This window comes from Meles meles, chromosome 9, assembly GCF_922984935.1.
Source record: "Meles meles chromosome 9, mMelMel3.1 paternal haplotype, whole genome shotgun sequence".
NCBI classification, from domain to species: domain Eukaryota; kingdom Metazoa; phylum Chordata; class Mammalia; order Carnivora; family Mustelidae; genus Meles; species Meles meles.
Window position 1 is genome coordinate 44,763,364 of NC_060074.1, and position 22,351 is coordinate 44,785,714.

The 22,351-nt window shown below is 54.4% G+C and overlaps 1 protein-coding gene across 2 annotated transcripts; it reads right to left on the reverse strand.

Moving 5' to 3' along the window:
• Positions 1-1,012: 1,012 nt before the first annotated feature.
• Positions 1,013-14,281, reverse strand: RAB17 (RAB17, member RAS oncogene family). 2 transcript variants are annotated; one of them, XM_046019503.1, is made up of 6 exons: positions 14,125-14,281; positions 9,603-9,762; positions 4,850-5,001; positions 3,936-4,061; positions 1,891-1,984; positions 1,013-1,685 (listed from the first exon to the last, which is right to left on the reverse strand). In XM_046019503.1, the coding sequence occupies exons 2-6, from the start codon at positions 9,757-9,759 to the stop codon at positions 1,573-1,575; spliced, it is 642 nt and encodes a 213-aa protein (XP_045875459.1). In that variant the 5' UTR covers positions 9,760-9,762; positions 14,125-14,281; the 3' UTR covers positions 1,013-1,572. The 2 variants fall into 2 exon arrangements, with proteins under 2 accessions (XP_045875459.1, XP_045875460.1); XM_046019504.1 differs by lacking the exon at positions 3,936-4,061.
• Positions 14,282-22,351: the final 8,070 nt, after the last annotated feature.

Sequence of the window (22,351 nt, forward strand, 5' to 3'; positions counted from 1 at the left end):
TGGATGCCAGGAGTTCAGAGTAAGCGTGAAAGGATGCTTTACCCCTGTCCTGCTGTTGATCCTCCCAGCGATACAGCGAAGGCAGCCTTTTCAGGAGTCTTAGTGTTTACAATTTCAGACTTTGGGGCAAGGATGAAAACCAACACCGCCCCTCCACCTCACAAAACAGCGCACCCTCTGAAATACCCTCACCTTGACATCAGGGCTAACCTCCCCAAAAGACCATCTGGTCCTCCCCCTGGAGGCAGGCAGTAATGGGGTGAATGCATGATGTGTCAGCCCTGGAGAAGTGTCCCGTGGTCCTAAGCCACAGTCTGCGCCTGGGCCCACCTCCTCATTCACTCGGGACAAGCCCTCCTAGAACATACACCATCACAAACCCCAGCCTTGCAAACTCGGCGAGACCAGCTCAGAAAAAGCGGCTGGATGTCTTCAGACATATGGGCAGGTCCGCTCACACCACAGGCTAGAAATCTGTGTCCTCAGGCTCCCTGGGCACAAGCATCACCGGCTGAACTCAGAGCCAGGAGAAGAGAGGGTAGAGGGGCCAGCCCCCCACCCCCAACCCCGCCCCAGGTGTCCCGTTAGTGCCATCCCTCCTGGGGCCACCACCCCGAGATGCAGGAAGTGGATGCAGCCCCATGATCTTCCCGGCACTGTCCCCTCCATGCGGGCCTGTCCCCTCCTCCCCCAACTCCCAGAACCAGGCGTGCCCAGCCCCAGATGGACAGTGAGACTGCGGAGGGGACAGCCATCCGGGCCGGGGCATCAGGCATCAATGTCGGGGTGTGGGGGGAGGGCCGACACCACCCCCCCATCAACAAAAATTGAACAAACCTTTTCTGAAACATTAAAAAGAAAAGGAAAAGCGTTTTCTTGGAACCCAAGTGGAGACCGCTGCCCAGGACACACAACCTTCACGAAGGAGAGCATGCTCCCAGGAGGAAACGTTCGGCACAGGCTCATATATGTCTTCTGCATAAAGAGTTACAAATCATCGCAACAAAGGACATTCCAGAAAGTTACAGATTTTTATCTTGGTTTTAGTGTGTGCCAGGTTATAGGACTTTAATCTTCCAGGAACCAGGAAGGTGTTTCCTTTTCTTTATCTTTATGTTTAGAATGTTCCTTGTGGGTTTTGTTGTTGTTTTGTGTTTTTTTTTTTTTTTTTTTTTTTTTTTTTTTTTGCCGTGAAGCCAATGCACAGTCTGTGCTCGGGGCAGAAATGCAGCCCAAGCTTTGGAAAGGTTTTGCCGAGTCACTTTGACCTTGGTAAGTATTAAAGCACAGCTTCCCTGGGAGCCCAGGAGCAGGGCCCACAAATGCTAAAAGGTGAACGTTCTCTGTATTGGCCCTAGAAGCCCTCTAGCCCCAGATCTTCTCCTGAGTGATTCCCGCCAGCTCTGGGAAGTGGGAACACTGGGGGATGCCAGCTTCCAGAACCTCTGGGACTCAGGGAACAAGCCTGTTTGACGGCGACTCAGATCCTTTGTGGAGGCAGTGGCTCCCCCTGCTGAGCCTCTGGGCCTGGGGGGCATCCTCCCCAGGCCCCCCACCCTAACATGGCTGCTGCTAGTGGGGGCAGCATCTGGCCTGCCCGGCAGATGACCCATTCAGAGCCAGCCCCGCATCTCCGCGCTGCTGTCGTCCCTCCTTCCTCTCTTCTCTCTGCAGGAGCTCCCAGGCTGCGAAGGGCAGAAGAGTGGTCTGGGAGAAAGCCCACCAGGCTGTCCCAGGTCCCACCCTCCCTGACATTTACGCAGAACCACCAAGTTCAGGCCCCTGGAGACACTCTGCTGGGTCCCCAAATACCAGAAAGGAGAGCCAAGAAGCAAAGACAGAGCAGAGCCCTAACCCCACCCCGGCTCTCCTGGGGGCTCCACCACTCACCTACAGCATTGAAGACCTCGGTCACCTGGTGGTTTAGTTTGGCTGAGGCCTCCATGAACAGCAGCCTCTTGCTCTCCGCAAACTCTTTCCCTTCCTGCCGGAAAAAGCAACACAATTCCCACACTGGTTACAAAACACACTTTCCTAGGAATACTGGGCTGCCTTCAAAGACCCAAGAACCAGTGAGGGTTCCTCCGTTCTGGGTCATGGTGCTCCTGGAGGGACCCAGGGCTGGGGAGGTGGAAGGAGGGTGGTGGGGAGGCGAGGAGGTACTCGCCCCTCCATGAGGGCCCCCCACCCCAGCAGAGCCCCAGCACCAGCTTCCCCTGGTGGCTCCCTGCCCTCACGTCTCCGCTTTGCCACCTGGGGGCTCTAACATGGGGGAAAAACGAAGTGAGGGGGCAGGAAATATGGAAGGGAAGCAGGCAGAGCTCCTTGGGGGGAGCGCATCTGGGCCCCGATTCTGGGGGTGCCTCCTGGCTTTCCACTCCACTCCACTGCAGGGAGTGATACTTAAGTGTGCTAGTGCGAAACTGTTGAGATCCGAGAAAGATGAATACTTCGTACTATTGTAGGAATGTCCACTTCCTGATTGGATTCAATGTTTATGCGAAACCTTAGCATTCGGGAAGACTGGGAGTGGGGGCTTGGGGGGGGTCGGGACAGACAGGATCTTTTTGTAGTACTTTTGCAATGCTTTCTGTAATTCTGAAATTATTTGAAAATGAGAGCCAAAAAATTCATCTGAAATCTGTGCTCCCCTTGTCCCTGCCTTGGCCAAAGCACCCGACATCACCCCCGTGGCTGGACACCCATGTCCCTGGCACCTGGACCTCCAGGTGTAGACTCAAGGCCCAGCTGTGCTCAGTGGGAGCTCAGAATAAAGAAAAGGTCAGGGGGTGGCCCAGGTCCCTGGGTGGCCGGTGGGATCTTACAGCCCTGGCCTCAGGGTGTCCATTAGTGTGAGCTCTAAGCCAGGAGGCCTCCCTGCTCAGGCAGAACGGGCTCAGCCCAGGGCAGGGGTGCCGCCGCCTGAGGCCCCTCGCTCCCCCAGAGCTGGGCTGCCTGCCTCCCAGCAATCTCCCCACCCAGGGCCTGGTCTCCCTAACTAACTCGGCCTGACCTTGCCCCCAAATACTCTTTCCAAATCACCCATCACGCCCCGGCCCCTAGCTTCTCAAAATCCTCTAAGGACTCCTTGTTGACCCCCAAATACTGTTCCCCCCCTTAATGACACATGCTGGGATCTCTGCTTCTAAGCCCACATGCCTTCTCATCACGGCCTTCCCCTCCTGGCGGCACCAGCCGACCCCCTGCAGCCAGCAACCTGCCCTTGCCTCTGCCAGCCATACTCCACTCATCCCGCCTGCCCGTGCCTTCCCAGACCCTTCCCTCATACACACACCTACACACCTCCCTACGCACGCATACGCATGGCCTGCACACACACCCTGCATGCATGGACCCGCGCACACACGCCTCGCTCATCGCCTGCTGTCTCACAGCGCTCTACAAGCATCCCCGCGGCTTCTATTCCACCTTGGGTTGCTTTACAAAGCTCTGGCTTTCTTCTGGTCTATCCCTCCCTCAGTTGTTAGCAAGGAAATCTGGACTTACTCAATTTATTGAGCACAAAGAAAAAGATCTGAAAACCCACCGAAGTGAACACGGAAGGGCGGGGCAGGATGGGCGTGGGTTCCTCACAACCCTGGCTGAGCCAGCGGGGTCCCTGCAGGCTGGCAGCACGGCATGTCCCCGCTCCTGGGACACAGGACGCAGGGCCGACCCTCTGCCAGCTTGCCGCGAGGCTGGCCTCCCCACGCCTGGGGAAGCGCCATCTCTAGACTTCATGTCCCCAGGAGAGCCCGGAAATCTTTGTCCCAAAGGGAAAGTCCAGCGGGAAGCATATGTGTTTCTGCATGTGTGTTCAAGCGTGTGTGACGCGTGTGCGTGTGAGTGGGTGGGTGACGGAGTGAAGGGTGCGGGTGTGTTCTGGGGTCACTCTCTTCGCCCCTCGGGGAACAGAACGACACTGTCAGGGCTACCTGGAGCGTCACCTCCCGCTGCTCGCCGAGGTCCGTCTTGTTCCCGACCAGCATCACCACCACCTCCCCTGGGGGGGACTCCCTCTCTAGGTCCTTCAGCCACTGCTGAGCCTTGCAGAAGGAATCCTGACAAAGGGGAAAACACATCGGACAAACCCCGTAGGTGGTTTCACCGGCTATCCCAGCAAAGAGCAGGCAGAGGCGGGTGGCCGTCCTGTTAAAAGGCGTATGATCCCATTGGCCATATGACAGCCCCCCGCACATAGCTCAGATGGGCAGCCTCCCACGCTGCAGCCCGTGGCATGTGCTTGCCCCTAGCCCACCCACCCACAGACTCTGCTCTCTTCCTGCTCACCTGCCCTCAGCCACCTCCCTGCCCGCCCCACCCCAACCCCAACGTCCTAATCCCCACTTTCCTCCCTTCCTACAGGAAGCACGCCCTACCCCAGGCTGAGTTAGGTGCCCCCCATCAGCTCCCACAGACCCCTGCCTTCCCTCCTCCGGCTCTAAGTACCTGCTAACTCGTACTCAGCATCTACCCAGACAAGACCCTGCGGATGTATAGCCAGGGGCCGTGTGCTCTTTCTGCGACACACCCCTCACCAGTGCCGTAGGCCCCCAAGGCATCAGGAGGGAAGATGGGGGTGCTCTATGCAGGGTGTTCTGAGAGGACCATGGAGGGGCACAAATTCAACCATGCAGTAGCAGGAGCGGGGGGTTATCAGTGAGGGCTTCCTGGAGGAAGTGACAGACTTTCGCAGAAGTGCTGTCCACTGGTTGTGGTGGTTTTGCCATAAAGCACCAGCACGGGCTGGTCACGGGAAGCCTTCAGAAGAGAGTATCCCCGCGCCTGGGAGAACAGAAAGCAGACATCTTGCAAAGGAAGGTGGGAACGTGTCCGAGGCGAGCCTCACCTTCCTGGTGATGTCATACACCAGAAGCGCAGCGTTGGCGCCCCGAAAGTACAGGTGGCAGATGCTGTGGTACTTCTCCTGGCCAGCTGTGTCCCAGATCTCAAACTTCAGAGACTTGGTGCCCAAGTCCACCACCTTCGTGAAGAATGCACCTGAAACGATAGCCCGGGGTGGGGGGCTTTAGAAGACATGGTCTTTACAGCCCGGGCTGGGCCACTGAGGCAGGATGCAGACAGAGCTGTGGGGGGACGATTCACCCTGCTAGGAACAGAAGCTAAGGGATGAGTCTGGGCTGAGATCATGATTCTTTGGCATAAGACTCCAGCTCGGGGGGGTGGCTCCTAACAGAACCCACCCACCCAGGTGTCTGCCTGTTCATCCTGCCTTTCGCTGCACAGCCACAAACCTGAAGTCAGATAAAAGCTCCTAGAGGCCATGTCCTATCCCCCAAATTGACAGTCTTAGGAGGTGAGGCCTCTGGGGCGTAATCAGAGTTAGATGAGGTCAGGAGGATGGGGCCCCCACTGTGGGACCAACGCCTTTATAGGAGGAGATACAGAACCCTTGATCTCTCTCTCCCTCTTCCTCCCTCCCTCTCTCTCTCCCTCTCTGTCTCTCCCACCCTTCTAAATCTCAGTGCTCTCTTCTTCACCACAAGCCAATGGTGCCTCCTTCCCACAGTGGGTGTCAAACCACGAGAAAAGAGAGGAGAGCAGGGTCTGTGCCTGGAGCTCCCCCTCCTTTGCCTGCCCTGGGCTCTCCCTGACTCACAGGGTGGGATGGTGGCCTTCTGTCCACAGCCTTCTATCATGTCCAATCACATTCCTGAACTTGATTTTGGTTGTTCTCTAAAACCCGCCACTGCCAGGTTCCCCACAGGAAACACCTTGGGGTCGGTCTCCCCAGTTCAGCAACCCTAGCTTCCCATCTGCTCCTTTTCCACTTTGTAAATGATGGCTGCTGGTCGAGCTCAAATCCACGTGCACCCCAACAAACTTGCAGGGAGGGCTTTCAGTCCCAGCGACGATGAGGCACGAGTGATGGGGGTTTACGGAGAGGAGAACCTTGACTCCCCCAGAGAGAGACATGAGGTCCCTCCGGGGCCCCTAGACTCCTCTCCAGGGCAAACTTCCTCCCCAGCCCCATGGAGCCCTTGGCTCCAATCAGGGAAAGAGCCCACACTGATTATCTCTCTTGTTCAGAAACCCACTGACCACATTAAAACATTTTCTACATCGTCACAGCTAAAGTCGGGAAGAATAAATGATATTGGCCTCAAGGTGGGGGGTGGGGTGGGATCGGGCCAAGAACCAGGAATTTTTCCGTTTCTGGAATACGTAGCTGGAGGGGACATATGGGCACATTTTCACGGGGCCTCGGGCAGACTGGGCTGGGCCGCCTGGTGCACTTACACATCGTGGTCCCGTCACGGCACAGACCGGGTCTCCTCCCTCCTCCCGTCCCACCACAGACTTCAGTGCACTGGCACCCCAGCAACAGCCCCGCCCTGGTCTCACCTCCGTCCTCTGGGGGCATGGGGGCGTGGTGCGGCTCCTGGAGGCAGGTGAGCTGCACAGCGCCCCCATCTGGCAGCGAAGGGTATGAATGACAGATTGCCCTTCCCCCACTTTACTGTATTGGCCCAGATTATAAAGTGTCTCCGTAAACGTCGACCTGAGGAACGAGGTGGTGCTCTGTCTGGTTTTAATGTCAACAAATAGCTGATTCTGCTCATCGAAGCTTCTCGGCCGCATTTGCCTTCCTCGAACAGAGTATCAGCGGGGTCGGGGTGGAAGGGAACCTGAAATGCTCAGCCAACAGGGGCCTGGATGGTGCAAGACTGAATGAGGGCTGTCTTTCCCTCCCACACAGGCCACTGCGACCCACCAGTAAATACGCACACCAGCACTAGATGTCACCATTGCTCCAAAAGATGTCACTAAGACAGCTGGGCTAGCACCGGGAAGCAGGGAGAATTCCGGGGCTGTGGCCAGTTGGGACTCCAGGATGAGGGCTCTGTGGGGAGCCCAGTAGGGTCTTCAGGAGCTCCCCGTGGTTCAAGCCCCCAGCACCCCCCCTCCCCCACATAGCATTCCCCCTTGGAGCTGCCCTGCCTTTCCCACTAGGTGATCTCCCGCAGTGGGATATTGGGGGGGTGGTGTTGGGGGGCTTTTTGGGTCTCCCCTCAGCAGGCTGACTCCAGGGGGCTGTGCTCCCTTGAGATTCTCACTCTGGTTCTGCTTTGGGGACACGAGCGTTCCAGCTGTCTCAGGGCGAGACCCAGAAGACCCCATCCAGTCAGGGGACAGACAGACAACAGAAGCATCTGCCTTCAAAGGGCTTTTGTACAACACAGACTACTACTGAAAGGAGTGATCGTCTTCCATCACCTCGTCTGAACTGGGAAGATCGACCTTTATGATAACATACAATGATGTACTAATTATAATGGCATGATAACTAATAAAACCTGTAGAATATAATACACAGATAAACACTATAGTATAATAATAAATAAAATCATTAACTGTCCTTCTTTATTTATTTTTATAACAATGTAGCCACGGTGACAGCCACCTCCACAGTTTGTGGTGTCATAAAGCACGTGAAGTCAACTCTGAGATTTAAGGGTCAGGAAGTTCTAGCCCCGTGGTCGGCAGCTGCTTGAATAAACGATTGCCAGACCCAGCTAGAGGCTCGTGGCTCCGTGGACGCCTGTCTGGTGGTTTCTGCCACTGCACATGTACGCACTCCAGGGACAGTGGGAAGGAAAGGAAGACCCCAAGCACCAGCCCCAAGGCAGAGGCAGGGTCCCAAGCCTGGAAGGGGGGAGGACAGCCAAAGCTGCCCGTGAGGATGAGGCTGGTCCAGGGCCCAGGCAGAGGACCATGAGGGGAGAGAACACCCCTAGGCCTGCCCCCCAAGCAAAGACCCCAACTCTGACCTGAGCCCAGGCTCTGCCCACCTGCCTGAGCCCAACAGAGCCTCTGAAGGGTGCGAGGGAGGATGCCAGCATGTTCCCGGACCTGCTGAAGGAACCTATGGAAGTTTCTGTGGGCAGGGACCCTCACCCACCATTCCTGTACCTGCTGTGGGCTGGGGAGCGCTGTCTGCCAGGCTTGGGAAAGTTAGTAAACTTTCCATTAATTCAGAGTGAATGAACTGTCCTTGGCATAGCTGGCTCTGTGCTTAGGAGTCCCCTCCTGCCCCCCAGGTAGGGTCCTCACTGCAGCCCACCCCCTTAGACCCAGCAGGTGCTGGTCCCATGGAGCCAAGTCTCTGGCTCACAGTGAGCATCCACACCACCGTCCCTGCCTCTCCTCTCCCACGGGAGCACAGTGGCAGCCCACTGCCTCCTAAGGGACTGGCCCCCTCTCCCGCACTGGTAGAGCAGAGGTCCAAACTTTTTTGGCAAAGGGCCTTCAGTGAATATTTTGGGCTTCAAGGTGCTACCATCATAGTTATCCCCACAGGATACACAAATGATGGGCACGACCGGATTCTGGCTGGGCCAGGCCCCCTTCTCCGGTCTCTGCTCTCCACAGAAGCCCCCCACCCCCCAGGCCAGATTTCGTACTTTGTTGTGTTCTTTTAAGTCCGGTCCAGTATCGTGGCTGACTGGTGTCACTTTTCCTGCTGATGGAGAAAGTCGCCCTTGGACCCCTCAGCCAGCCTGAACCACTGTCTTTATGAGCTCTTCCGGAGATCCTGGAGCCAGCCCCTCACCCCTTCTCTGCCCGGCTCTCCATGAGTGCTGGGGGCCTGGATCTGGCATGTCTCTCGGGCCCCGTGTCCCTCTGGCACTCTTGGCAGTCACTGTCCTGAGAAGACTGCAGGGCTTCCAAGTAGCTAATGTACACGTCAAAGTTAGCGTTGTGTGTCCCTGTCCAGTGCTCCTGTTTGGTGTCTTCTGGAGCCCTCCACACCTAGTGCAGGCCTGGGACAGAGGCCATGCCCAGCAGGTACTCACTACATGAGTGAGGGAGGGAGTGAATGAATGAATGAGTGGACTCGACTAAGTGCCAAGCAAAAGGCTTGTCCATGGCAGAGTCCAAGTCTGAGGCCAAAGCTCTGGTTCTGAGTTGGGGATCTCTCCTTGGCCAGGCTGGCCACCTCCCAGGAGGGCTGGCATGAAGCACGTGCTGAGTTTCTATCTTAGGTGGAAAACAGGATTTCCGGCCCCAGAACAGCATGTGGCAGAAGTTGATGACCAAAGAGCATTTGGGCAGATGCTCCAAAGGCCCTTTTCCCCAAGAGCTATGACTTGTTACCTCTTTAAGAAGTAGGGAGCGGGTCTTCCCTCCTTGCCGCCCCATCCCCCAATTCAGGCCAGGTGGTAAACTGAGACCAGGCAGAAAGGGAGCTGCTCTTCAGGACACTACCCAGGAGAGCAGCATTGGCAGGAGGGACCCTGGGCAAGGTGCGAGGTCGGCCTATCTGGGCGGCTGAGTGGCCGAGCCTAGGGGGCCTTCCCTTGGGCTCCCTGTCCACCAGGAACAACTCCTCACACCATGCCCTGGGGGCCCAAGGCCCTGACCCTGAACCCCTGCCCCCTGCAGTCTCCCGCTAAGCTGACACCAGACCCCTCTCTGGACGGCACATGTTTCTGACCAAGGAGGGCCTCTTCCCCTCTCTGCCGTGCTGGGCGCCACCCAAGGCCCCGGGAGAGTGTGGGAATACCCCACCCCTGGATCATCGCCCTGGCTTCCCCTCTAGCAGACTGACCAAGGGCATGCTGTCCCATGTCACTTACATCCCACGGTGGGCAGGATGCTCTTGAAGTCATTCTTCACATACCGGAGAGCCAAGCTGGACTTGCCCACGGAGCCACTTCCCAGGAGGACCAGCTTGAACACGCAGGGCTGGTCCAGGCCAGCCCCAGGAGAGGGGACCCGTCCTGCCTGTGCCATGTCCTGCCAAGAGACAGCAGATGCGGGAGGTTGCATATCTGCCGCCAAATGATCCTAGTGAGGTCGCCCCTGCGGTGCCGCTTCCCTGGCGGGAGGCAGACAGCCTTGAGCAGCGGGGAGCTCGGGGTCTGAGGCAGCAGCCTAGGTTGGTGACTGCGCCACTCAGCACCCCGTTCCCTCACCGCAGAGCGGGGTGAGCTGACCCTGCATGACAGGTTTGTTGCAAGCAATGCTCGGGAATGTCTGAGGGTGTCCAGCAGGACCCGCTGCGTTCAAGCACTACATACCCTGGAAAACAGTCCCTGCGTGCTGGCCATCACGCTGCCTTGTCCTCCTCGTTCCCATAACTTCTCACTTTTTTAAAAAATGGATTACTTATTCCAAAAGGTACTGAAATTGCCCAAGAGGCAATGTGATCTCACCATTGAGGCTCATGGGTTGGAGCTGGTGTTTTGAAAGGATCTAGGATCTATCTAAAGAAAAAGTCAGTGTTTCAAGGACCTCAAAACACTTTGGTCTTTCCCGCTGCATCTAAATCCTCAGCACCCGTAAGGGATACGCCATAGAGAAAACCAGCTCTGTGATCTAAATAAATTCGACTAAACCCCTGCATATCTGTTCATTACAGAAAACTTCAGGCACCCTCCACCGTGGAACAGAGACTGTCCTAGCGGGCCTCACTCACTCTCCTCCACTTCCAAAACCTTGGTTCCCGCCCATCCCCAGAGCCCCTCCCACCAAGATTGGTGTGAAGCAAACCCCCAGGCACCCTGTTGTTCCATCTGCAAATCTCAGTACACACACACACACACACACACACACACACACACACACGAATTCTTTTGTTTCTTTGTAATTAATTTGTTCAAGAAATCAGCTTCGCAGTGTTCCTCTGGCTGATTGGATCCCCTGTTCTTGCCATGTCCTGTGAACCCCATATTTGTTCTAGCCTGGCGGATTGAACAGCAATCTGATCAGAAACAGGCCATCGTTCGGCAAGAATGCTTCATGAGCATGCTCTGCATTTCCTCGGAGGGCCAATAATGGCCAAGCACTCTGGGGGTGATGCTCGGGGTCCCTGAAGACCATTGCCAGATCCACTCTTTCACAAGGACTAGTGACATTCCAATGTCCCCACTTTGTCTCCCTTTATGACCTGGGCCACTTCTAGGACGAAAAACTTCCCTTAAAAAACATCAAAACCCACAAGGGGGTGGGCAGTCCGGGGAACAGCCTCCTCATCCTCCTCGCTCTGTGGGCAGGAGGGAGGTCCCAAGGGTGATGGGAATGGAGGAAGGGAAAGAACTTCCGAGAAGAACGGAGACAAAAGCAACAGCAGCAAGAAGCATACCATGTCCCCCACCCCCACCCCGCAGCTGTCCCTGTCTGGTCTGCCTGCAGGGACAGGAGGCATAGAGGCAAGCTTGGGAGTGGAGAAGGGGTGGGGACAGGAACAAGCAGCCCTGAGTCCTAACTACTAACAAGACTGTCCCCAGCACAAGTGACCAGGGAGTGAAAGTTTCTGAGAGAAGGATTCAGAGCCATTTCTGTCCCTTGCGGACAGCAGGCTCAACACAGTGGAGGGGAGTTTTGGGAAGGCGTGTGGAAGCCCATCTTACATGGGGTTCACAGGTCTCACCATTAAGTATGACGCTTATAGTGCAATGCGTGATGTTTCGGAGAAGAATTGGAAAGAAGGTATTTTAAGTTTTCTGTCTCTGTTTTTCTGAAGCTGAGACTGGGGTCACTTGGGGAGCTGCCATCTTCCAGGAAATCTGCTAGATCTGCTCAGGTCTCTGTCCCACCACAGCGGCCACCTGGATCATATCCGGTCTCCAGCAGCAGCAGTTAATAAAACAGTCTCTGCCATCACGTGCCCCGAAGTCAGTCCCCTGTCCCTCTTCCTGATTGAAATAACCCTGGTTTTGAACTCTGTCTTAACTCATAAAATTATTTTTTAATGACTTATCTCTCTTGCTGGACTGTAACCTCTAATAAGATTCGTTTTATATAATTATTTTATTAATACTCTCACATGCTCTAGGTTGTAACCTCCCAGGAAAGCAAGGACCATAATCATGGACCTTATAGTAGGTGCTCAATAAATATTCCATGCACACACAGGAATGGCTCCGCAAAAAGCCATAACTGGACAGACATACTGTTTCTACCCCCAGAGTTTGCATGGCTGGCCCAACCCCAGGCAGCTGGCCTCACAGTGAACTGGGCTATCTGCCAAAAGGCTGAGCAGAAGAAGCATCTCCAACAGGCACTGGGAATACCTCTTTTACGTTTCCCACATCAAGAACAGTGGTTCGATGAGCCCCCCTAGGGGAGCCGCCAGCCTGGACTCACAGCTGAGAGGGCAAGTCAGCTCAGTAGCAAACCCTAATTTATAAAGTGTTGCTTCCCCCCCCCCCCAAACTCAGAGAAACAGAGTTGAATGCTGGTTACCAAAGACTGGGGAAGGGGAATGGGAAGATGCCAGTCAAAGGGTACCAACTTCCAGTTACAAGATTAACAAATTAAGGGCATCTAATGGACAACATGGAGATTATAGCCAATGATACTATATTGTGTCCTTGAAAGTTCCTAAGAGAGTAGGTTTTAAATGTTCTCAGGGCCAGAAAGATGTGGTAACTATGAGATAGGACGGAGGGGGTCACTAACAGCATGGCGACCATAACATTGCCGTATGCAAATGGGTCAAATCAACATGGTGCACACCTTGAACCTACACAATATTGGATGTCAATTACAGCTCAACCAAGCTGGAAAAAAAATCCTTTTAAGAATGGAATGTCCCGACTTTTTGGCGTTACCCCAAGCTATTCCCTTCTTTCTAACCAGAAGTACTTAACGGCTGCTGCTTGGAAGCAGGCATCCCATTGATTCAGACCATCATCTGCACAGAGAAAGTTCTAAAACACCTACAGTGATGCATTCTCGAGTAGTTAAAGGTACCCCTTCAAGGGTTCCTTGCTATTTATACACTTGGATTAATAAAGCTCTTAAGTCTAAAAAATCTTAAGCGTAAGACTTGTGTGAATTAATCAAAACAGGTGGGCTATGAATGAATGATCCATTCCTACGATATCACATTCCAGCATCTTATTCCTTTGGCAATGACACATTTCTTTGTTTAAAAATAGTATTTTACAATAAATATAAACACATCATTGTCAATATGAAAAAATCACCCCAGATCCCACCCCCTTAATATAACCAGGAAAAGCATTTTTGCCCATTTTCTTCTTCGTTTTCAGGCTATGAATCTTAAAACAAGCAAACCAAAACCCAGAGCTTTAACATAAAATGATGTATCCTCCCTTTAAAAAAAATAACATACGTAAAAAGCAGCTTTCCACACTGCTGTGTACGTTCCACACGCATTCAGCATGATATGCTCACTGACCACAGAACATTCCTACAGCTCTTCCACTTCGCTAACCCATCCCAACTACAGGACTTTTTCCTTGGTCATAATTGTCTTCTTGGTAATAAATAAAACTGCAGAAAGCACTTTCGAGTACAACTTTTTGTGTAATGACATGCTGTAAGCTTCCGATAATCACAGGCTGGAGCCCTCTGGTCCGAGAGAAAATTGAAAATGTGACTTCTGACCCAGCCTCTAGATTTAATCGAGATGAGGTTATTTGAAGTCTTTCCAAACACAAAGATGTTCTCAGGAACGCAATATTCATGATTAGGAGTAAGAGACGCCCTCTGGGGCATCCTGATTAGGGCCTTTTTAACATTTCTTACCAGCTCATCTCTTTTCTACCAAAGGGAAAAAGAAAGGATTGCAAATCTGAGCTGGTCCTTTCTTGGGGTAGGGGAGGGCATTTCGGGGCATTTCAGGGAGGCTCTGCTCTGCCGAGCCTTCTGTCCAGGATGTCACTGGTGTCCTCCCTGCCCAGGGGCATGTAAAAAATAGGGAGATTACTGAGAAGCTGGTTATGCCCGGGCCAATCTGCACTAACTGGGCGCCCCGATCCCTCCAAGACAGGTCCCTTGAAGGGCTGGCTCCTCACCCCCTCCAGCGGTTTACAGTCAAGGCCTGGAGCTGGACTTTTTCCAAAGCCACCATATAAACAGGAGTCTCCTTCCGGGAACCCAACCTAGCCAGCCACAGGGGATCCAAACAGAGGCACTTCTGGTCCTCCGGAAAACAAACTCCTCACCCCACCCTTGGCCCTTTTGTTTAGGCCCACAAGGGCAAAGGTACGGACACCCTCACACACACGTGCACACAGACACACACACAGATATACACGGACACCCACAGATACACACAGACACACACACAGACATGCACACACACTCACACTGTGCAAGCAGACAGAAGTTAAAACAACAACTCACGTGCTCCCGAGGCCTGATCACCTCCAGGAAGCCTGGCAGCTTGTCATTACCGGGTCCTGCAGGACCCCCACCTGTCTCCCCTTTCTCCCTCCTCTGACCCCTGGAAAGGTTTGCTTCCCCCGCCCCACCCACAGGTAGGCAGGCAGTGGGTGGTGGCCTGGGAGGGGATAGACTGAGTGAGGTTCTGCTCCAACAGAAAACAGGTAAGAGGCAGTCCCGCCCCTGCCCCCGGGTCAGATCTCCTCCTCCTGTCCCCAGAGACTCCCAGGACAAAGTCCACTACGGTCATGCGTCACCTGGGTAGGGCGGGAGGCTGGATGGTGAAGCCGACCTGCGAGAGCACCTGGGAGCCCGAGGGAAGCCAGACTCCCATCTGGGGTGTGGGGGGGTCACCCACCTCCAGGGAGTGTCTCAGCTTTGTTATCCGTCTCTACTTCAAAGCTGAGGGTCTTCCCTTGGCTCCTTCCTGGGAGCAGCGTGGATCTTTGTTGCCCCCAAGCCTGGGAAGGAAAGGATGTATTGGGTCAAATGAAGTTATTCCTGCCCCCAAAGAGCTGGGAGATGGCTCTTGTGGGTCCTGACCTCCAGGGCCAGAGGCAAGCCGGGCAGCCAGTCCTAGGCTCGGACACCTGGATCCTGGCTGGACGCCACAGCGGGGGAGGCGCTGTGTTTCTCTAACCCCCCCTCCCAGGTTTGTCACCCTTCAACATGACTGCTCCTCCCAGGGACGGGAAGATCGGGCCGCAGGACAGACGGAGGGGGACTCGGGTCCCACTGACCTCCAGGATTTCCTCCCTCCCTGTCCCTCGCTGGGGCATTGCATGGGACATGTGCAGGAAGGGGCCCTGGGCTGGCTTCCGCTGAGGTGCCCTCCCACCACCCCTTTAGGACCAGCTCCTCTCTGCTGCGCCCATACCACCTCTGGGGGCTGGCGGGGGGTGCTCCTCCCTCCACACATTCCCTCCAGGGTGTGGCCACCTCCCTGAGGGCCATCAGAAAGCTTGGCTGGGCCCTGCCACTTGGGAGGCTCGGAACGCTACCCCCTTGTGAACGCCCTCCTTAGCTCCCGACCTGAGACCCTCAATAAAGGTCTGGGTGATGATGTGTTTCTCAGCCTATAAGCCATAGATGGAGGGTCCAATTCCGAATTCCCCTGAAGTGGCCACCTTCCTGCAGGTTGGGGAAAAGGGCCCAGAAGGAGCGGGACACGCCAGTTTCGTGGCAGGAAGGCAGAGATGAGATAGTTAATAACCAGCATCTGACCCAAAGCGGGAGATTTGCGCCTGCGATCAGACAATGGATTTGAAAGCCAGGACTCATCCAGAGAAGAGATTTCTGGAGTCCGTTCAGCTCCCATGTGACTCTCCAGCTGCACCGAGATTGTGTTACCGAGGGTCCCCTCAGGCCCAGTCTTCATCCCTCCCTGGCTGTGGAACAGAGGGTCAGGAGCATGTTTGCTGTCTCTCCGTTTCCGTGGGCCAGGAGCGGGGACACAGCTTCCTGGGTCCTCCGCCGAGGGTCTCACAGGCTGTGGCCAGGCCCTTGGGAGGCCAAGGCCCTTTCTGACCTGGTCATTTGCAGAATTCAGCTCCCTGCTGTTGTAGGAGTGAGGTCCCACTGGCTGTCTCCCAGGGTCACTCGCACTTCTTACAGCCCACCTCCTGGTCCTTGTCACATGGCCGCTCAGTGGCCCTCCCACACGGACCAGCCTGCTCTTCAGAGCCAGCAGGAGGGTCTGTCTGACTTTCAGACCCTCTTTTAAAGGGCTCACCTGATTAGGTGAGGCCCACCAGGCACCTCTCCCTTCTCATTAACTCAAAGTCAACCACTAAGAGGACTTCATTACATCTGCAAACCCCACTTCACCTTTGCCATGTCACAGGCGTGATGTCCACTGTATACACAGCCTTGGGCACCCTCAGGGAGAGGGGATCCCAGCGGGTGTGGATACCATGGGCCAGCCATCTTGAGAGACACACTAGAATCCTGCTTACCCCAGTGTGAGCTAAAGCCCACACCCTGCCCAGCTGACCCAGAGGGAAAGCTTCCCGTCAGCACACTGCTGGTGGGTGGTGGGGACCCACCCGCTGGTCCTCGGGTTCAGCCATCCCCAAGCAACCTTTCCCAACTTACAAGGTCCAGGGGCACCGTGAGAGGGTAGGACCCAGCTCCCCGTGAGGTCTGGAGGCTCATCCCTTCTCTGGTCTCAGTGTTAGCCTGCACATGCTTCACCTGACTGGGTCTTGTCCCTCCCACGGGCCCTCCGCATCAGTACCCTCCACACACCCTCCCCAAGAAGGTCCCAAAGGTGTCATTCGCCTCTGTAAGACAACCTCACCACAAAGAGACATCCATCAAGAGAGAGAAACCTGTGCACTCACGTTTAAAGACACAGGGCACCTGGGTGGCACAACCAGTGAAGCATCTGCCTTCAACTCAGGTCATGATCCTGGGACCTGAGATGGGGCTCCCGATCAGGAGGAAGGGTTCTGGGATCGGGCTCCCTGCTCAGCGGGAAGCCTGCTTCTCCCTTTCCCTCTGCCCCTCCCCCCTTGCTCATGCTCTCTCTCACTCTCAAAGAAGTCAACGGAATTTTTAAATCAATCAGTCAGTCTGAAGATGCATTCCCCCGTGGACGCAGTCAGACTCCAGCACCAAGAAACTCCTGGACAGGGAGGCTCGACACTTAGAGCGCGTTCTGCCCCATAACCCTAACAGCCACGGCTTGTCGTGGAAACTAGGCAAAAATAGGACACAAGCAAGTCACTTAAGTGACCACCGCTTGCATCCTCTTGAAAGGGCTGCGCCAACTTTCTAGCTTTCGCTCTTGGCGTTTCATCCACTTCCCTGTCTTGGCAGCGACAGAGATGCCACTTGGCTCTGGCCCTTGAGCAGCCCATGTAGAGGAGCACGTCCGTTCACGGGCATAGACTCCCCCTGTGGAAAGAAAGCCCAAATCCTGGAGTTCTGAAGCCGGAAGGGCCCCTGGGGATTCTCTGGTCCGAGCACCCCGCTAGCGTAGGAAGAACCTCGGCAGCGCCCCAGCTGACGGATTTTTTCAGTCTCGGCTCCACATCTCCAGGGCGGGGGGGCTCTTCTGCTCCCTGAGCCCCCTCCCTCCCCACCGCCTGCGGCTCCTTCCCATGCACACCACCTTCCGTAACTTTCCACCCATTTGCCTCCTTGACGTCACACGGCCAACACCTGAGCCGCTGCCACAGAAACATTTCTGAGATTTTCAACACGGTCATCAAGGCACATAGTGAATGCTGCCAGTGACCTGCCTGGACCCCACGGCTCCCCGGCTCCTGGCACAGAGGCCACCGGGTGGTCAGGATGGGTAATACAGCCCCGTCCCAGGAGACGTGCCCTCTAGGCCTATCTGGGGATCTGTGGGGGAAGGGGTGCTTCCCGTCCTCTTCCGGCTTCCTTACAGAGCTGGAGTTAAGGATCAGACTTAGTGTGATGGATGGCTGCGGGACAGATCTTGCAGAATGTTCTTATCTCCTAGGGCCTTTGAGATAAGCAGAGAGGGTCACCTGCCTTGCCTCAAAACCTTCTCCCCTGCTTATCTCAACGGAAAATTCCAGCAGGGATTTCTGAACACCAGTTAAATTCCTCAGCTCAGCAATCAGGCCTGCGCTTGGCTGCCTGACAGGCTGGGCAGAGCAGACGAAGCAAAGTCCGGCCCCGAGGCGTCCAGGACCCACAGGCCAGCACAGGGGCCTGCGTAGGGAGAGGCAACCACCTCAGCTTTGGACCAAGCCTCACAGTCCCATGGAAGCAGGCAGGGGAGATCGGCTCACCTGACCAGGTGGGAGGATAAAGGGCAAGGCAGACTTCCTCGGGAAGGAAACGTCTGACACACCGAAGACAGACCAGAAACTTCCCTAATGGCCCACGGAAGGAGGGCTTTCTGAAGGGAAGCGGCTGAGCACAGTGAGAGGAGTGAGGCCACAGGGGACGCTGTCCAAGCGCCCAGAGTCTGCAGTGGGCGCCCAGAGAGCTGAGGATGGAGGGGCCTTGCCCAGTTCCTAGCGACTGGAAACATAACAAAAATAAAGTAGCACCTTTTACTGCACACCTACTATGTGCCAGGCATTGTGCTGACCCTTGACTTGGGGTTCTGATCTCATGGTCACCCTCATGGCAAACCCACCCTGGGAGCCACACCCAGAAAGCCGTTCCACGGACCCTTCCCCCGCCATGACCCTTCTTGAGGGTAAGAAGGTCATAGGGCCCCCACTTGTAAGGCACAGTCCCAAATCCAGAGATGAAGAATTCCTCACCCAAGTAACCCCACCGCCCTCCTGTAGGGTCCACATGGGCCTCTGTGCTGGATCCGCTCTACTCCAGCACAGGAGGCCACCAGGGTGAGCACCCAGGCTCCTTGTGCCCAAGAGACCAGTGGTGGGGAGTATGGGGGGAACACAACAACCCCTCTCTGTGAGAGACAGACGCAGGTGGGGAGCGAAGGAGGCCAGTGGGGCCGGGCCGTCGTGTCCTCGCCAGCGCTCCCAGGAGCCCTTGGGTTCTAAGTGCAAACCTGGGCTTCTGGATTCTTTTGAAGGTATACCAGTCAAAGGAGGAGGGTGGGACATATTTTATTCAGCAACATGTGTGCTTGGCTTCATTTGTAACTTTTAAATACTTAGATGGGTGGTATATGGACTACAGTTTGTATGCCTGCCCCAGTCCCTGCAAATATTAGGGGCAGGCCTGATGGTTTTATCCCACTTTACAATTGAGGAAATAAGCCCAGAAAGGGAGAGCTGGGCCAGAGAAGAAGAGCAGGTGGAAAGTCCCACAGTCAGTGGGAAAGAGAGAGGAGGAGCTAAGCAGACCTGGCCGTGAGCCCGCCCCACACCCCTCCCTCCCCTGCCTCAGAGGTTTGGTGGGAGGTAGTCGCCATCCCCTCCTGGCCCCGGGCACAGAGAGCTAACCTTCTTAAAAAGGCCTGGGTCTGCTCCTGCCCCTACCTCCCCCATTCCTCCCTGTGCCCCTCACCCCTGCCTCAGCCAGTCTTCCTCCCTGTAGAGTGCTCCCATCAGCATGTAGACAGACTCTCCCCTGCCCTGTGTCCCCCTTAGAGCTGCCTCTGCCTGGGTCCACTTTCCCTCTTCCCCATCTCTCCTGACCTTGCTCCAAGTGGGCGTGGCCACCTCCTGGACCTGGAAAGCTCTCGATGATCCTGTGGCCCCCAGGCTGCCCAGGCCACCAGCCTTCCACCCTCACCCCTGTCAGCGCCAGCCCCCATTGCAAACACTTTCCTCTAGTGGCTTCTCGGACCCACCTTGAGGCCACGGATCCTCCTTGATCCCCTTGACCGGTTCCTCCTCGTGTCCAGGACCTGCACACCCTGGAGGTCTCCGTCCCCCCTCCATCTCCTGTACCCCTCCCCCCACCTGCTCTCACCACCCTGCAGGGCATGTAGAATGCTGCATGTATGCCGATGGTTCCCGGATGGGGTCTCCCTCCTAGCCCACTCCTGGCAAGTCCAGAGTCCTGCACTAAACTGCCTCCCCGGCATCGTCCCTCAGATGCCCACTGGGCTTCTCAGCTTACCGAGTCCGAACTTCACTTCCTGGTTTGCACCCAAAACTTACTCTACCTGCAGCCTTTCCCATCTTGGTTGATGACATCTCTAGCCTTGCATTTCATTTGCTCGGTCCAACATTCCCCATCTCCCCCAGACCAGCAGCTCCAGTCCTTACTGTGGCCCGGAAGGCCTTGGTCATCTGCCCCCAGCCAGTGTCCCTCATCTGTGACCCCTGATCTCATTCTCTACTCTCCACTGGCCACAATGACCCTGATTCCCTAGAAATGTCTCCTCGTACATGCACACATGGCTCATCCACACTCTTACCCATCTCAAGGCTGTGTTTGCTTCCATTGTAAGAAATGACCATAAACTGGGGACAGTGGGTGGCTTGAAATAGTTCTGGAAGCTAGAAGTCTGCAATGAAGGTGTTGGCAGAGGGACTTCCCTGAGGAACCTCTGAGGGATACTCTGTCTCTGGCCTTCCTCCTGGCTCGAGGTGGCTGCTGGCAGCCCTGGGGGTCCCCTTGGCTGTGGCTGCCTCAGGCCAGTCTCTGTCTCGTCCTCACATGGCCTCCTCTGCGAGTTTCCTCTTCTCACAAAGACACTTGCCTTGGGTTTCGAGCCCCCTGGTTGGTTAGTTCAGGATGAGCTCAACTCCAGATCGTTACTTAATTACATCTTCCACCAAATAACATCACGGTCACCTGTATGCTGGTTTGAGACATGGACACGTCATTCAGGGGGCCACGGTCCGGCCCATAACAGGGCCTGCTCACCCATCACCCTCTGCAGGGGACCTTCTCTGACCCACTGACCCAGGGGCTCCCCACCCTACGGCCTCACCGTATTTTTGTCCGTGACACGACAGCGCACATACTTTATATTTTCCTTATTGCCTATCGCTGTCTCCTCCACCAGACTATAAATGCCTAAGGGCTGGATTTGGTAATTGTCCTGATCACTGTTGTAACCTCCAGGCCAGGAACAAAGCCTGGCGCATAATAGTCACCAGGAGAGTAAAGGCCGAACGAACATTCACGTGTAAGTGTGTAGAGAAAATTCTGTGTGCACGATTTCAGGATACTGCAGGATCAAACCATGTCATCCGCGAACCCAGCATGAAGAATTTCTGAGTTAGAAGGAAGGATTTCTGAAGACAGGAAGAACTATTTTTTAAAGTCAAAACTAATATTACACTTAATGGAAAGGCAGCAGGAGTATTCTAATTAAAAACAGGGGCCAAACAAGGATTTCCTGTCTAAATTTTCCTTTTATTATTATTCTCCATGATATTATATATCCCTGTATACACATTATGACAGCAAAACCAAAGAACGAAAGAGAGAAAGAAATTAAGATAAGAAAGAAGGATGAATGTCATTATTTATGGATAATTTTATACTTAGAAAATCCAAAAGGACATCAGCTATAATATTACTAACGATAGAGTTTTAGAAAGTAATCAGATAAAAAGTAATTAAATTATCAAACATTAGTTGATGGGAGACACCGGAAGACTGGATACACGAAGACACTTAAGAAGCTCCCAGAGGGGCGCCTGGGTGGCTCAGTGGGTTAAGCCGCTGCCTTCGGCTCGGGTCATGGTCTCAGGGTCCTGGGATGGAGCCCCGCATCGGGCTCTCTGCTCCGCAGGGAGCCAGCTTCCCCCTCTATCTCTGCCTGCTGCTCTACTTGTGATCTCTCTCTCTCTCTCTCTGTGTCAAATAAATAAATAATATATTTAAAAAAAAAAAAAAAAAAGAAGCTCCCAGAGACTGAGCGTCATGATCTTCACGCTTCCTCTAACCCAGTTTCACGCAACACCACCTGCCATTTCATTAGCTTGCTTGACAAAACGTAGAACAGTCTACCTGTCAATCCCAGGCTGTTGGAGTCTGACTTAAGAACTTATGCCCCATTTCTCGTCTCAGTGGGAAAAGCAGTTTCAGCTTTCAAGTACACCGCGTATAAATAAGTGTTCTGAGCGCAGCCCACAGTGGACAAACTCATGAGCATGGAAACATCCCTCATCCTTCCCGACACATGCCTTCCAAAGGACTTCTGACTTCGCTGTCTCTCCTTGCTCCCCAATCCCTGCTTTCCACAGGACTTTCTCTCCCAGCCACCTGGTTCCTGGCCTCGTTTGCTGACTTGGGAGTGCGGGTGATGAGCAAGGAGGTAAAGGGGGTACAGACACACGAGTGCAAAGTGAGCAGGCCTGTCTGCATGTTCATGCTTCCCGTGCATGTCTTTACAACAGCGTACAGGGTTGACTGCCTTCTGATTTAGAGGGCCTGGTCCATTCCCCTTTAATGTAATTAAGGATATGGTTCTGTTCGGTCCGCCATCTTGCTGTTCCTTTCCTATTTGTTCCCTCTCTTCTTTGGTCTTTTGTTCTTCCTTTGGAGGTCATCAAGTATTTGTAGTATTTGTACTTGTACAAATGTTTGTATTTGTGTAAGTATTATACAAGTGTGTGTAGTAGTCCTTTCTCTCTCCTCTACGGGTTTCTTAAGCACATTATATCTTACTTTCCAGTTCCGCAGTTCCTACTGGGTACCTTCTTTCTAAATCTCTTTTGAAATCATGTGTCATTGCCTCTTCTATGATCTTTCTTTCCATACAGATTCTTGACCATATTTTTCAGAGTATTTTTAAGATTTTATTTATTTATTTGACAGACAG